The sequence below is a fragment of the Bufo gargarizans genome, chromosome 2 (assembly GCF_014858855.1).
Source record: "Bufo gargarizans isolate SCDJY-AF-19 chromosome 2, ASM1485885v1, whole genome shotgun sequence".
Classification (NCBI taxonomy): domain Eukaryota; kingdom Metazoa; phylum Chordata; class Amphibia; order Anura; family Bufonidae; genus Bufo; species Bufo gargarizans.
In genome coordinates this window covers 346,241,191-346,258,534 of record NC_058081.1, presented here as the reverse complement: position 1 = coordinate 346,258,534, position 17,344 = coordinate 346,241,191, and the positions used below count along the sequence as shown (strand labels likewise).

The following is a 17,344-nucleotide window of genomic DNA, read 5'->3' as shown; positions in this document are numbered from 1 at the left end:
GATCTGCATGATGTGTGCCGTACTAAAGGGCTGAGAGCCGCATTGCTGGGAAGCAGGCCCTAAAGCCTGTTGGGGACTGCTACTGGCAAAACCGCTGACAATGTGAATGCTTTTTGTTCTGTGGACTTGCCATGGTGTGAATGAACACCAAGATGACAAACTGTCATTTTTGTTTATGTGTGAATAAACACTGCACTGTTTAAGTCAAAGACTTAGTTTTTGCCTCTGTACTGTGTCCGCTAAATTGACTACCAGAGCAAATCCCCACAATTGGTGTCGGATGCGGGCAAACGCAGTGAGGCAGGCCTGAAGGCCAATTTTTTTTTGTTTTTCCTCTGCACAAGTGCATGTCATACATTAAGCCGGCAAGGTTACGACCCATGTCCTCTGACAAAATGGAGGCGGTTGTGAAAACCCGCATGGAGGCTTATTTGCAGCAGTGGGAGGCTAACAGGCAGCAACAAGAAACTAACCAGCTGCTATTATGACATGTAATGGCATTGCAAGAGGCAGTAGCCTCCCAGAACGTCCACGATGCGCGCAAAGCTGTCCGCGCGGCGATTCCTAACATGACCCCCTCAGATGACGTCGAGACCTATCTGGCGGTCTTCGAAAAGGTGGCTGTGAGGGAAAAGTTTCCCCGAGACCAGTGGGCTGAGGTTGTCGCTCCGTTCCTGGCGTCTGGTCCCCAGGAAGTATTTTTTGATCTCCTCGATGATCAAGCGGCCGACTACCCGTCAGTAAAAGGTGTGACCCTGGCGAGACTCGGGGTGAATATATTGGTCCGGGCCCAGCGGGTGCATCAGAGGAAATTTAACCCGGCTGAACCCGCCAGACCACAATATTATGCTGCACTGATTGCAAAAATGGCTGCAGCCTGACATATTGACTCCCATTGCTATGTTGGATCGGCTGTTGGCGGATGTGTTTTGGAGGGCTTTGCCATACCCTCTCCAGCACTGGATCGGCCAGGTGTCTCTGGATAATGCCTTGGAGATGGTCGACCTGGTGGAGCGCTACGAGGCCACCAGAAATCTACAGGGGGGTTCTTTTGGGAGGGGGCCAGTCAAACTCCGGAAATCTCTACTCCAAATTCGGCAGCTCGTGCCAACCAAACCCACACGGGACGTACGTCCTGCAGACCCAGCCCCGGTGGTCTGCTGGCGGTGTCACGAGCCCGAACCCGAACACTTAAGAGCCAACTGTCCCCATCGGGGTGAACCTATGGAAACCAACAATGGCTACCGCCACTCATTGTATGCCAGAAAGATGTGCGCCACAGGTACCTCTGAGACTGTAGACAATAGTCACCTGTGCCAGGTGGAAGTGGGGGACACTCTGGCGGTGGCACTGCTGGATTCAGGGAGCCTGGTGTCCCTGGGATGAGCTGCCTTGGGGCGGCCCAACGAGTATACTGGCCGAAAAGTCAGCATTGTCTGCATTCATGGGGACGTAAAGGACTATCCCACCACCCTGGTCTCTTTGTCAACGGTGGCCAGCAGGTAGGCGCATGAGGTGGCCTTCGCCACAAAATTACCGTATAAGTTATTAATTGGGAGAGACTTCCCTGGTTTCCCGGCACTATGGCTGGATACGAAAGTTACCGATACCCGGTAGACAGATATAACCCTAGCAGAGTGGCCCGGCTCAGGGGAGAGACCAGAACCCTAGGTACCTGAGTCAGAAGGGCCAGCAGTAGGGGTGACTGCAGGGCACATTTTCTAATTGGGGTACAGGACCCTTCTTCTTTCGATCAGTGGGGATCCCAACAATTAGGCCTCACTTAACATAACTTTTAATAACAAGGGTGGATGCAGCGACCTGCAGTGGGAGTGGTAGTGGCTCTGGCTATCAAATCAATCACAGTGGCTGTCCTTACACTGAATAACAAATGGTTCGAAGGCACTCAAGTATCTGGTGTTGCATAAAATATTTATTCAATACATATGTATATTAAAATCACAACCCAAAAAATAAAAATACAAAAATTAAAAATTAAATAAAGAAAAAATGATAAAGATTTTTTTTTTAAATATATCCACAATATTAATAAATTTATAATATAAAATAAAACAATCACAATGTGTATGTCACTATTGAAAACCCATGATTTGCAGCTGCATAATGTGCTTGGTATTATCTAGAGGTAAATAAGTATATGATGTAGCCTAATTGAAAAAAAAATAAAAATCATCAGTTTTTTGGGATAAATCAAGTGTGTCTGACAGTCTGAACAATATTTAGTGTATAACACTCTGCAGATCATATTATTTCATATGATTGAACAGCTGGTATTATAATACGATAGTTTCAAGTGATAAATGTCCAGTTATTCATATAAGAATCCCCTTGTGTCCTTTTCACTTAGGCTGACATCTGTACATCAGTATTGCATCAAAGTTGATTAGTATCCTTTTTATATAGACAGGATGCTGTTGTAATTAGTCTTTGAGCGCTATAAAGGAGCGTTGATTGATGCAGTTTTTTGGTTAATACTGATAGTTAATGTAACACAAATACCCTGTTATGTTAACAATCCTATGTAGCAGCAGAAGTCAGCATCTGAAATGGAAATGTATCGCTGCGGTCGCTGAGTTGTGTCTCAGTTCATTCAGTGTCCCACGTGGCGTCCCATGTGTTTGTGATGTATTGATCTGTTCGGCCGTTGTGTGTCAGCTGATCTAGAGCGCTCCGCTTGCTGTAAGAGGTTAGATTGTACAAGGATCAATAGTTTTTAGATTGGTGATAACCGCTCTCATATTGACTGCCTAATCTTTTCACACTGTTTCACATTGTTGCTCCTTAGGGCAGTGCAGTGAAAGGGAGGGCACCCTTTCTTCTCTCAGTGCACACCCTGATTCTGGGGATCCTGCCTGATGGTAGCTGGGGTGTCCTTGATGTTAGGTGTCTGAATGGGTGCAAGGCAGGGAGTGTAGAATGCAATGGCCAGCATATGGTGTAGGAGTCAGGAAACCAGGCCAGAGTTAGAAGAATATATGTCTCTTTATACCGTAGTACAAGCTACCAGTATTAGGACAGTACATCCAACTATAGAACTATAGCAAAGCATATTTCCAATTGTACACAATGAAACTCTCTCCCAGATAGCAGTGTATGGATTCAGGAAAGGATGGGAATTATGGCCCTCTTAGCTCTTTGTCTTTCTAAAGCCTCTCTTAGTAGAATCTTTAGCGGGCGACTGTACATTTGCAATTCTGCCTGTAATGTGCTTGGCAGCATACAGGCTTAATGATATGACTGATCCGGGTCCTTCCTTAAGTGTGTAGGGTGTTAAATGTAATCCCTCCATGGTAGTAAAGTCTGTATTGCCCTTAACTGCTGTTACCTTACTGACTAATTCTTGTTGCGCAGCCATGCAGATTTCCAAATTTTCTCCACTCTCTCTTTTCTCTCTTGCTGTAGATGCTGCAGAAATAAAACAGAGATCTGTTAGTCTCTAAATACTGAGGCTCAAGGAGAGGGAGCACATGGACTTTGCCCCCTTCTTCTCTCTACTCCCTCCTCAGACTTTCCTAGACTACTCTAGCGCTAGGAGTGGAGCTAGCCACCACCTAGCAATCTTGTGCAAAGGGCTCTGTCAGAGTTATCCGACTCCCTCACTACCATACAAAACTATTCTGGGAGTACTACATGGCATTACATAACATTATATTACATTTTAACAACAAACCATTTACAGTCACCCCCTTTCACATAGACTTTGGTCATCATTATCAGATTGGCAGGGGTCTGAACAGCATCCAATGGATTCAATGGTTTGCCATTGTATGTACCGGGTTTTCTAGGCAAAGAGCTTATCTTTGTAGTGGCTTTCTGCTCTGCCTGGTAGGGCATTTCTAAAGGGGTTGTCATAACAAGCCCTCTAACACAAGATGTAAGGTGGGTTGAGGCTCGAATATGAAGAGTAACATGATGGTAATATGTGATCACAGACCTCAGCACTTAACAGTTTAGTGAACATCAGAGCTCAGCTCAGCTCTGTGAAATTGTTCCTATAGAAACAGCCTTGAGACTGGAATTACTTTTGTGGAGGAGGATTTTTTCTCATGTTAATTTCCATTCTGCTTTATTTTCTCTTGGCTACTGAACAACAAATTAGATTCTGCTTGTTAGAATGAAAAGTTAGAATGACTCTCTCTGTAAATAGCGGTCTACGCTCCATTGTCTATGGTAACATGTGCTTGTTACTCATAATCATTGCAACAAGGTTGTACCTTTCCGCTGTCAGACTACAGAGCTGGTTTTCAATCACTGTACAACCTAATAGAAATCTCATGCCTACAATAGCTATTGTACTTGACAAAAAAACACGCCATAAAATAGCCTACCCTTTTCATAATCAAATCCATTCTATTCCCACACTCCCACACTTATATGAATTATTTAAAAGGGTTTTTATAAATTGAAATGGTTTCAGATGTGCCCCGATAGTTTGGATGTGGAAATTGTGATGCCAAGAGACCAGACAGAATCAAGATACACATATAAAATAGTCACATATTCGCTCTTTATTTACTCTGTCATGTAGTAACAATACACAGTAACATACATAGTTGGTAATGATAAAAAAAGGCTTCAAGTCTAACCTATAATCTTAGCATGTGGATCCAGAGGAAGGCAAAAAACAGTGTCAGACTGGCCCACCATACTACCAGAGGATCCTCTAGTGGGCCCAGGTTCTGATACCATAGTGGGCCTAAAAAAAAATTAGAAAAAAAAAATACATTTGGAGCCGCCTTTGGAGCCAATCACTTTCCACTAGAGTCTATTTCTTTGAATCAAAACCTATTAGACTGTATTGATAATAAAGGAGTTGGGCCCCCAGAATAACTTCTTCTGGTGGACCCAATGAACCTGTCATGGCCATGGTCATGGTCGTGACTCCTGAACCGCAAGCTGTTGCCTGCGGTTTGTTATTGGGTGTTCAACCACAGGTGAGGGCCGCTAGTGTGCTGCCTCACTTGTGGTTGCCGCGGGCAACAAGTAATTTTGTATTGTCGCAGTAGAGCAGCCTGAGCTGGTGCTAGGCAGCTTGCGGCAATGTTCATGCGGTTGCACCTAGCAACCTCTCAGTTAGGTGTGTGTGTATGTTATGCACTTTGTATGTCTGGTGTGCACAAAGTTTATGTTTGGTGTGCACTGTGACTCTTCCCTTCACTGTGGCTGCCCGTGGCAACGTTTAGTTTGGTGTACATGTGGTGGCAGTGTCTCAGCCTTCTGGCTGACTCCTAGGACATGGTTGCCACCCATGTCGTTGCCTGCGATAACAGCTGCAGTGTGATCTTCTTTTGGATACTTCCTCTTTAAGTGGTTTCACTCCCTGGTTAGTGTTGGAAGGGTTAATTTCCTCTCCTGTGTGTGTCTGTGTGGGTGTGGCCACTTTGGGCTATAAAGCCTCTTTGGAGATCAGAAGCTGAGGGGTTCTTCAGCCATGCTTGGCTGGAGACACCCTCCTGGTAATTCCATCTGCCAGTGGGGGCCACCCTTGTGGTCATAAACAAATTGTTATGTATTGTTTATACACGATGTTATGAGGATGTGTTTGTGTCTCATGTCTATTCTTTACAGCGTATGGTTTCCTGGTGTCCTGTGTGGTGTGTGTGCTCTGTCGTTTGTGTTTGTGAACAGCAGCACTGATACTTCGGTCCCAGGCTCTGTGTCTGTGGCAGGTAAGTGTTAGTACTAGTTGCACTTACCTGCCATTGCCATATGACTGTTTATGTTTCTCCTGTCTTTATAGTTTGGCCATCTTTAGACTCCTATTTCTCCATGTCCAGGAGGAACAGGTAGTCTACCCAGCTCCTAGCTTAGGGACCTGCGGAGGGCTAGTAGGGACCCAAGGTTCCAGAGCATGAGCCTTCCTACCTTCAAGGTTGGCTCATGTCGCTAGGAGTTAGGGTCAGATTAGGGAAGCAATAGGAGGTGACCTGCTCCCTAATTCTGTGGTTCTGGCCAAGTCGTGACTACCATCCTCTGTCATCGCACGGCTGAGGGTTTTCCCCATCCTCAGCCGTGACAGAACCCCAGTACAACACTGAACAAAAACCCTATGGTGTCAATTGGTCCATATGGATAGGTCATCAATGTCAGATCAGTGAGGGTTGAAGGGGCTGCGGAAAAGGCAATGTGACCAATGGATGGGAGGTCACAAGCCTAGGAAAAGGCACAGCACTGTGGTCCCTTCCAAGATATGATCAGAAGGGGAGTGAGAGTTAGACCCCTAGCAATCAGATATTGATGACCTCTTCGGTAGATTGGTCATCAATATTTGAGTCCCGAACAATCCCATTAATAAACATATTAAAAAGAAGAGGGCCCAAAACCGAACCCTGTGGCACCCCACTGGTTACCGTGACCTTTACTTAACAGATAATGGGAGTAGTTCATACAGCAGAAAAAAAGAACAGTTCTGGGGTATATTACAGAATAGGATTCCACCAATAGTTGTATATAGGGAGTAGCAATGATTACTTAGCAATCTTTCCAAACACTCACAGGTTGGCAATTCTATTCTCAAGTACTTTCAGCAGTTCCCAGGCTAAATGTGTGGTACTTTACTGTCTGAATCCCATGCACAGCCTTGATGGTTCTAAACCCGTCTATTCTCTTTTCCTCAGAGGTAGTCTATCAGTTAAGTTGTTCTTTGGCAGCTGTATAGAATCAGGAATGGTGTTTTCTGGATGAGGCTTCCCTTGCAGGAGCTCACACATGTTGGTCTTGTTTCTTTGCTCTACTATGACTCTCTAACTAACCAGAGGAGGCCGGACCATGGCAACCTAACTAAGACTTCCAGTGTTAACTGTTTTATGTCCATACACAACTATTTGTAATACATAGTGCATAGAGAGATAACAGCTTTTAACATTCAATTAAATTTACCTTTTTGCATACAATCTTTAGCAGTGATCTGCTGGGTTACTGCACAACCTTTGGATGCAGGTAGAGATGAGCGAATCGAAGTTGAAAAAGTGGAATTTGATCCGAATTTCAGGAAAAATTAGATTCGCACCGAATCCAAATTTCCTCACGCTTCGTGGTAACGAATCGCATTTTTTCCTAAAACGGCTGCTGCATGTGTGAGGACATAGAGCAAGGAACTTTGGGAACATGGGATCACCCATAATGCCATGCATGCAGCCAAGCAGCAGCCAGCCAGCCCTGTGATGTCACAGCCCTATAACTAGCCTCAGCCATCTTGGATTCTGCCATTTCCCAGTGTACTTAGTACGGGGAGAGATGTCAGCAGGCGCTAGGGACAGTGCTAGTAAAGACTTTATTTTGAAAAAAAAAAATAATATTTACAAGTTCAGGGAAAGGTTATCCAAGGTGTAGGGAGAGGATAGGGAGAAATCATTCCACAGCATTTATGTAGAACAGGGTTCAGTAGAGGAGGTTACAGCCTCGGTAATAGAAACAATCCTACTACACCTTGCTGCACTGACTGGGGATCCAAATTGCCAATATACAGCTCTGTAATTTCAGCAAACTGTTCTTGTTGTTGGGGTGCAAGTGCTGTTTGATACAGCTATTAACAGGGTTTATTACAAGGAAATATTTCTATGTCTTGCTTGCGTGGATCAGCCAGGATTTCCACCCACCAATGCCTGATACTTAAGACTAGATCATCCATGGCGCCACACCGTTTTCTTCTGGCTATTTGCCTCAGCTACTATTCTGATGCTGCCACCCACCTGATGCCACACATCTGATGCCAAGTGCTCCTTCTTTCACCCACCATCTTCAGCTGGTACTCGTATTGCCACCCCCCCCCCCACTCTCACCGGGTCACTCTGTGGTCTCTTGATGCTGCTGCCACCTCCTCACTATGTCACCTTGCCACTCTGTGGTCTCCTGATGCTGCTGTCACCTCCACACTATGTCACCTTGCCACTCTGTGGTCTCCTGATGCTGCTCTGCCACCTCCACACTGTCATTGTGCCACTCTGTGCCTCCTGATGCTGCTGCTGCCACCTCCAGACTCTGTCATTGGGCCACTCTGTGATCTCTTCGTGCTGTTTCCACCTCACCATTACGTCATAAGGCCACTCTGTGGACTCCTCATGCTGTTCCCACCCTCCCCACTTCATGACTGGGCGACAATTTTGCCTTTCGGCCTGGCTGATTCGTCATTTATTTGACCCTTCTTTTGATCTGTCAGAAGCAATGAAAAATGAGACGCACAACGTATCCTGTCTGTGTAGCAGCTCTTACGATTTGGCTTACGATTTGGTAGCCAAAAGCAGGAGTGGGTACAAAACACAGAAGACATGCAAATATTCCATTCACGTGTCATCTCTGTTTTGGATCCACTCCTGTTTTTGGGCATTACAAATACTGAAGTATTACTGACCAAATGCTGACCGAGTGAAGGCGGATGCTCAACAGACAGTATCCTTTTTTTGGGGGTTATTATTCTGACGGATCAGAGGAAGGGCAAAATAATCAGTGACATCAACACAAACGTACTGCTGACACCCTCTCCACCCTGCCGGGGGGCTCTACTTGTATAAGCGTTTACTAGAACAGGTTCTGTAGCCATCTAGGTGAAATCAGCTGATGATGGTGTAAAAGGAGTGCGCTACTTCTTGGCGCTAACATTTACCTGTAAGGCTGAGTTCATACTTGAGTTATTTGGTCAGTTTTGGCCCCGTAACCGCCCAAATAAGTGAAGTGTGCAGTGATTCTAAGAGCGACACCTGTCATCTGCATGTTGTACTGACTCACAGTATTATTTCACCACCACAACAGACTCGCTTTGCGTGTTACTGCGAGGCACAATGTTCTACACCACTATAAAGGCTCTCTGCAGTCAGGAAATAGCCATTTTTTTACTCGATTCACCTCAAATAAGTTTGGATTGAACTAAATTGTTTCAAAATATTTGGCGAACCAGCCGTATTGAATGTTTGAGAAATTCGCTCATTTCTAGTTGTAGAGTATCAAACACCTTTGAAAAATGTAGCTGTGAATCAGGCTTACTCAGGTCCAGTTTGGAATTTACTTCCACATGGAAGCTGATCAGATTCGTTTTAAATGGAGCACTCCCTCATAAACTCCTGCTGATGCTGTATCGTAAGGTTATTTCCACTGAGATACTTCAGCCTAGCATCTCTTAGAAAACCTTAAAATATTTTATCCATAAAAGGGGGTAGACTTATGGGCCTATAGTGTCCGGCCTCACTTTTGAACCCCTTTTTGAACATTGCCATCACATTTGCTACACACTAGTCCCGTGGAACAAATCCCGTCATTATAGAATCCTTAAAAGAGTTTTCAGGTACTTTTATATTGATGGCCTATCCTCAGGAAATTGCTGAGAAAAAAACAGCAATTCCAAATTTTTGTGGTTTAATTTTCACATAATTCACCATGTGGCATAAATGACGTTACATTTAGGCCTCTTGAACACGAACGTTGCGTGCCCGTGGCCGTATTGCGGCCCACATACGGTGGGTCCGCAATACATGGGCACTGGCCCATGTGCACTCCGCATCACAGATGCGGACCCATTTACTTGAATGGGTCAGCAATCACGGAGATGGGCAATGGAAGCACGGATCGGAACCCCACGGAAGCACTACGGAGTGCTTTCGTGTTGTTTCTGTCCATGCCTCCGCACCGCAAAAAAATACAACTTGTTCAATTTTTTTGCAGTGCGGACGGATCACGGACCAGTTCAAGTTGAATGGGTCTCGATTCATTCCAGCCACCACACGGACTTTGCCTGTGCATTGGGGACTGCAAATTGTGGTCCTCAATGCACGGAACGGATGCACAACATTCATGTGCAAGAGGCCTTAGTCTTTGGTTCAGTAAGATTGTGTGCAGGTTGAGTTTTTGTAGAAGGAGTTGTAGCTTTACATCCATCTTTTGATTGCCTTTTAGGCCTCTTGCACATGACCGTATGGCTTTTTCAGTATTTTGCGGTCCGCAAAAAACGGATTTGCAAAAAATATGGATGACGTCTCTGTGCATTCCATTTTTTGAGGAACGGAACAGCTGGCCCCTGATAGAACAGTACTATCCTTGTCCGTTATGCGGACAATAATAGGACATGTTCTATCTTTGAACAGAACATAAAAACGGAAATACAGAAACAAAAGACATACCGTACAGACTACCTTCCGTTTTTTTTTTTTGTGGATCCATTGAAATGAATGGTTTTATATACGGTCCGTATACGGAACGCAAAAAACAGACGGAAAAAAAAAACTTTTGCAAGAGGCCTTATTCTGTTTTTAAGAGACTGGATGAACAAAAAATCTGGGAATTGGTCTTTATTTTTTATACCATTCATAATGTGAAATAGAAATATAAGAATTATTTTTTCTTATATTTCTGAAATAGAAATATAAGAATTATTTTTTCTAAATGCTATGTACAGCTTTGGGGGCATTTTGTTTTGTTATTGCATTTTTAGCAAAAAAATCTTTTTTTTAATTGGTCTTTATTACAAATATGGAACCCTTTTTTCTGTACATCGCTGAGATGCTCTAATAGAGGGATCTGAACTTTTTCTTTGCTTGTCAGCTAGCTAATTTGACAGCTCTTTATCTCTGACATTATAAACACTCATTATAGCTCAGTTCTTATCTTACTGATAAGAATGTGGCTTAGGCTAGTTTCACACTAGCGTCAGCCTTCTCCGGCAGGCTGTTCCAGCGGATGAACAGCCTGCCGGATCCGTGCTGCCGCTAGTGCAACCGCGCTGCCGTTGGCCACACCGACCCCATTGACTATAGTGTGGGCAGGCCGGAGTTTCGGTGGCAGCATGGCAAACATGCCGAGAGGCTGCCGGAATAAAACTACGACATGTCGGAGAAGGATGCCTTAAATAAGTGTTTATGACCTCTTAGTAATGTAAAGTTAAGGTTTATTAGAAGACTGGCACAAAGTGAAAGTAGGATGCATACAGCTGGAAAAACAGTTAAGACTGTGTGACAGAACAACTCAATATTTTTAATAAGAACATTTGAAAAAATTATTTTTAGCCCAAAATGAGTAAAATGCAATAATTAAAAAAATAATTGCCTCCGAAGGTGTACATAGCCTTTAAGGCTAGTATCACACTAGCAGTCGACATCTCCAGCAAGCTGTTTGGCAGGGAGCAGCCTACTGGAGATGTCTGGATTCGACACTGCCGGGCACTACCTGATACCCACCAGCCCCATTCACTATAATAGGGACTGGCGGAGATCCACCCGCAATGTGGCAAACATGCCGAGGATCTTCCTGTTGTGGATGGATCTTTGCTGGCCCCCATTAGTGAATGGGGCTGGACAGCGATGTGATAGCTTCCAGCAATGTCGGAATGCAGAAATATCTGGCAGGCTGTTCCCTGTGTGTGTGAAACTAGCCTAACTAGACAACCCCTTTAAATATAAAATGGATAAAAATAAATATTTAAGCATAAGACTTCTAATTGAACATTGTTGCAGTTGGTATACTTCTTAGAAAATGTGAATAATAGGCATGTTTCCTTTAGTAACTAATTGCATTTCCCCATGTAATAACAATTCTGGAACCTCTGTTATTTCTAAAAGAAGGTATGAATGAATTGCCAGCAGCTTGCAATAAAGGTAAAGATGAGTGTTACCAGTTGCGGTTGTACCCTTGTACAGTCTGACACCACCAGCACTGATTGGACAGAGTCAGACACACCTGTTACTGGTAACACCCTGCAATACTTTTACTGCATACTGCTGGCAATTTATTTGTAAACTTCTAGCAGGAGTAAAACAGGAATGGCATAATATAGAGTCATAATAATAGATGCTCCAGAACTGGTATTAACAGACATGTCAGGAGATGTCACAGGGCCTCTTTAAACACAGCAATTTAGTAGATGGCTTCATGGTTCCATCTCTTGGCCACACTAATGTTTTTTTTCATGTTTTGCACTTTGTTTTAGAATACTGTGAGGAAGAATTTTGAAATATTATGGAAGAGACTTGGTCCAGTCATGGGCAGCCCTAAACAGCCTCAGCGATTGCAACTGACAAGACCAGATGGTACCAGTGAGAACCTTTCTCTACGTTCTCCAATTTCCTCAAAAATATGGCAGGCTGAAGATCCCACATGCAATTCAGGATTTGATAGGGAGGATCTTTGTATGAGAAACTTCTGTGTCAGTGTACATGGAGACCATGAACTTATGGAAGGAAGTTTTAGCTTCGACACAGATGGAGATGATATCTTAGAAATACATAGGGACTTTTCTGTGGACGCAGATGGTGCATATTCTTTTCATGAAGTCAGGGAAGATCAAAGTTCATCAAAGCAAGGAGACTTGAACTGTAAGTCTGATTCCCCACAAACAGAGGCACCCTCTAAGCAATCCCTTGAAAAAAGTTCTAATATCACTTCTGTGTCAGATAGAAAAGACTTAATTAACTCAGAAAACCTAATGAATAGTCAAGGAGAAATATTACATGTCCCAACTGTATCTGATGTTAGCCTGTCAATGGTAATGAACACTGATGTGGCTTCTGAAGTCCCTAACCTACAAGGAGAAACAGACACAGAGAAAGAAAATGTGAATGGAAAATCTGAATCACTACAGCTTGCCAGCAGACTTGGTAATCAAGCAAGAAAAGAAATTCTGGCAGAAGTAATGGCAGAATGTAAGGAGGTTACCAATGGAGAAATGAGTACAAAAACATATGCATCTAACTTATTGTCTTTAAATTCAAGCAGTGACATAGAAGAAAAAAACTATAGGTCTATTGCAATAAGTCCTATTGTTCCACCGGATGGAAGTTCTTCTTTTACTTTTCAAACTGGTATAACACTATTTGCTAAAAATTCTTCTGGCCGAGATAATACTGGCAAAAATGATGAGCTACCAAAAACCTATTCCTGTGAACTTACTCCTGCTGAAGGTGAAGCTGAGGCAAAAGTACAGTATAGATCTATTGCTGTCAGTCCCATTATACCCCCTGGGGAAACATCATTATTTCAATTTCAAAAAGATAACAGTCAGGAAGATGTAAAAGGTTGTTGTTCAAAACAAACTTCAGAAACTAGAGAACAAGAGAAGCTCAAAGATGGGTCTGAGACCAAAAAAGAGTATAAATCTGTAGCAGTGAGTCCAATTATTCCACCTGCAGGGTCTTCTTCATTTACATTTCATACATTAAGAACTGTTTCTGGCAATACAGCAGCAGAACAAGAAGCCCAGAATAAAGAATTACTCCCAAAAACATATTCCTTTGAATTGACACCACCGAATTATGATGTAGGCACTCAGGCAGACACCAGAGCCGAGTGTGTTTCAGTTGCAGTAAGTCCAATTATACCACCAGATGGGTCATCTTCATTTATTTTCCAGTCAGATCTAATGAATAAAATTGGCGGAGAAAAGGTGCCAGATAATGTGAGCACACAGGGTGGCACACGAGCGCAGTATGTATCTGTGGCCATCAGTCCCATTGTACTTCCATGTGGCTCATCCTCTTTTACATTCATAGCAGATACTAATGGCACAGAGCCAAACAAAGATATAACTATTAAAACTACAGATAACCTTCCCAAAACATACTCCTTTGAGCTCACTCCTCCTGATGATGAACCTAGTACTAGCAGAAGAGTAGAATATAAGTCTGTGGCAGTTAGCCCTATAATACCCCCTGATGAGGTTTCTTTTTCGTTCCAAACTGGTAGAAAGAACACATCAAGCTCTTTAGATGCACTGCCAAAGACGTGTTCAATTGAGCTGACACCCCCTAACCAAGATATTGGGACACAAGCTGATAAAGTAGAATGTGTGTCAGTGGCTGTGAGCCCCATTGTAATTTCATCAGGATCTTCATCTTTTTCCTTCCAAGGGGACCAAGTTGCCTTGCACCATGACCAAACACAAAAGCTGGATTCCTGCAGTATAAGTGCCATTCCCAATCGGTTACCAGAACCAACAACCCTTTATCATGATATAGGGATCCAAGTTGATACTATAGTACAGTGTGCTTCTATAGCTGTCAGTCCCATGGTACCACTGCAAGGATCATGCTCCTTTGTGTTCCAAACGGAGGATGCCAATCAAGTCCCCGCAATATGTTCACATGTTCAAGAAAAGCCTGAGATGAAGGATGCAGAGATGCAAGTGTCCTTTCCAGTTGAAACAAGATCTATTGCAACTGACCCAATGACTCCAAAAGGGAAAACACCACAGGCTTCCTATCCTGATGTCAAAGTAAAAGAAGCCAAAGCAGATCACCCAGAACCTGTGCGAGAAGTCAGCTGGGATGAGAAAGGAATGACATGGGAAGTGTATGGAGCATCAATGGAAGTTGAAGTTTTGGGGATGGCTATACAGAAGCACCTGGAAAAACAGATTGAGGAGCATGAGAGACAGAAAGTGATGACACCTCAAAATACTGTTAGAGGTAGTTCTGTTCGAGGTACTGTAGTAAAGAATGAGAGCAAAAAAAGACAACCTGGTACCTTCCGCTCCTTTTTCCGGAGAAGATCCCGTTGCTGCTCTCATGCTGGAGCAACTGCAGAATGAACCAAAAAGAGATAAGCCATTTAATCACTTAGAAAAAGAAAAAGATGCAAGTAAAGATTTATTTTGAAAGTGAATAAAAAAGATTGGTTTAAAAGGAGCATAGACAGAAACTATCAATAGAGGGGGAAATATGGATTCTCCACGTGACGCCTTCTTGTCGTAAAGAGCCCAGTGGTTGGATTTAATGGAAAGATAAATGTGCATTCGGATTCTAATATAAAATTCTCTTTCTGATGATCAGACAGAACAAGGGAATTGTAAAGTGTTTTACATTCTAACAACGCATCTTCTGCACTAGTACCTTTAACACATTGCTGTCCCTAATAGCAGAACTTTTAGCGATCAATGGGTTTGAGAAGGAGGTGACAGAGGAGACAGTGCACCACACATGGTGCCAAAGATCAGTGAAGGTTATGGTGATTATTGCTACAATGCCTGGTTAGAGAGGCTGATACCGGGTGATTTTTATTTTCTTTTTTCAAATGCCTCAATGTTAAGACTGGCTCAGAAAGTGTTAAAGAAACAGCTACGTATTACCCAAGTGGCTTGGATACAAGAGATACTTGGCTGATGGAAATAGCAATCATCTAACACATTTATAAGCCTAGTGCTTCGTTTATCAAGACTGTCTAAATGAAACACTGGACATGTTGCCCATAGTGACCAGAGTGCAAGTTTTATTCTTCCAGAGCAATTTAAGAAATGAAAGGCGAGTTCTGATTGGTTGCATGGGGAGTTTTTCTTCTAGACAGTTTTGATAAATGAGCTTGATATTCAACTACTTGCGTCACACTTAGATCATACACAGATCAAGTACAATGCTGCAATTCTGCAAACTATTAGCATTTATTGAGCTTAGAGTTTTTTTTCTTTCAACCCAACCTACAATGTTAGTAAATGATCTTCTGACTAAGTGCATCATAATGTGATAACTGTAACATGGGCGCTTGTTTCAGACATATTCCCTGGTTTTAAAATTCACCATTTAGAATATTTGCTCATATTTTCTCCTCTCTCTTTTTCTCTTTGTTGCCATGGAAATCAGCTTCTGCACGTAACCATAGCTGTCTATATTGTGGAAGAAACTTGTATTCAGAGCAGACATGTCCATTTTCACGCAGAAAACAGTTCACATATACTTTGAATTACATAATTAAAACAAATTTATCATGTCTACCATTATAATGCAAAAAATACTACTATTTATGGTCAGCTAAAATTCTGGCAGCCTTCTGGCCTATGGAGACAAGATGGTTCCCTCAGTGCTTACCCTCCGTTGCATGCCATCTCCACTAGGCTGATGTGACCATCTGGACTGGTTGCAGGTTCTTCTGCTCAGGTCTCGACCATATGTGTTGCTGAGTCTTACTATTCAGCTCCATACTGTAAATGCAGATGATTATGAGGATTTAGTACTATTGAGCGCAAATATTCGTAATACGAATTTATATTGTGAATACTGGCACTTCGATAATTCACAAATATTTAGAATATAGCGCTATATATTCGTAATGACGAATATTCGGGATATAGAGATAGTTAGCTAAAGTATATAATCCAGATAGTTAGTGTTAGATAGTATAGGTTATAGTGTGTGGCAGGAAAATAAATGTGCAATGTGCGTGTGAGAGAGATGTCTCTGCTGTCCATACATACATGCTACAGAAATAGTGCTGTGATGTCCCAACAATACTAAGTTCAACAGTCAGTATTCTGTTGTCAGACCAGATTAAAAGGTGAAGTTGTATGTATTGCGCTAAAATATTCAAATCAATAGTGGCGATATGCGCGATCATGAATACTTTGAAAAACTGTATCTGCATATAAAGCTATTGTTATGACATGCATGGAATTTAAATCTAAAACAGTGTTGTAATGTTCAATTACTTACCGTGATCAGGAGTTCTTCCTCACCATCTCGAAAGTTGCTGCCAACCATTTTCACCACTTATGTAGCTATTAGCTAGTACCTGTGCGCGCATAATAGCGCAATCGGAAAGAATTTTACGAATATCACAAAATCACAAATATTTGATGAATATTCGCCTAAATATTTGTGATATATTGCATATTCGAATATTGCCCCTGCCGCTCATCACTAGGATTTAGGGACACATTCGGTCGGGACCAGAGCAGAAGAGACTGCAGCCTGTCCCGGTGGTCCCATATGCAGAGCGGACACAGTGGAATTGGTGGTGTGACACAAGGGTAACAACCAAGGAAACCATGTTGCTTCATAGGTCAGAATGCTGCAGATTTTTTTTAATAAAAGCTTGGAGTACCAGTTCAAAGAGTATGGGTGCCTTTGGGGAAATTTTTTTATGATTGCATTTTATTTATTTTGGCTAAAAATATTTTTGCCATTGGTCTTAAACATTCAGCTGTTTCTGAGATAATAGAGTTAAAAATCAGTCTGTAAGCATGTGTGCATATACAGGTCCTTCTAAAAAAATTAGCATATTGTGATAAAGTTCATTATTTTCTGTAATGTACTGATAAACATTAGACTTTGATATATTTTAGATTCATTACACACCAACTGAAGTAGTTCAAGCCTTTTATTGTTTTAATATTGATGATTTTGGCATACAGCTCATGAAAACCCAAATTTCCTATCTAAAAAAATTAGCATATTTCATCCGATCAATAAAAGAAAAGTGTTTTTAATACAAAAAAAAGTCAACCTTCAAATAATTATGTTCAGTTCTGCACTCAATACTTGGTCGGGAATCCTTTTGCAGAAATGACTGCTTCAATGCGGCGTGGCATGGAAGCAATCAGCCTGTGGCACTGCTGAGGTGTTATGGAGGCCCAGGA

At 42.5% G+C, this 17,344-nt stretch overlaps 1 protein-coding gene across 1 annotated transcript in view; it reads left to right on the top strand.

Annotated features, from left to right (window-relative positions):
• Positions 1-16,984, top strand: part of GPRIN1 (G protein regulated inducer of neurite outgrowth 1) — a 73,218-nt gene extending 56,234 nt beyond the window's left edge. The window contains exon 2 of the mRNA XM_044277399.1: positions 11,933-16,984. Coding sequence (XP_044133334.1) covers positions 11,984-14,527 — 2,544 coding nt within the window. The 5' untranslated portion in view covers positions 11,933-11,983 and the 3' untranslated portion in view covers positions 14,528-16,984. The remainder of the gene's footprint in view (positions 1-11,932) is intronic.
• The last annotated feature ends 360 nt before the right edge of the window (positions 16,985-17,344 follow it).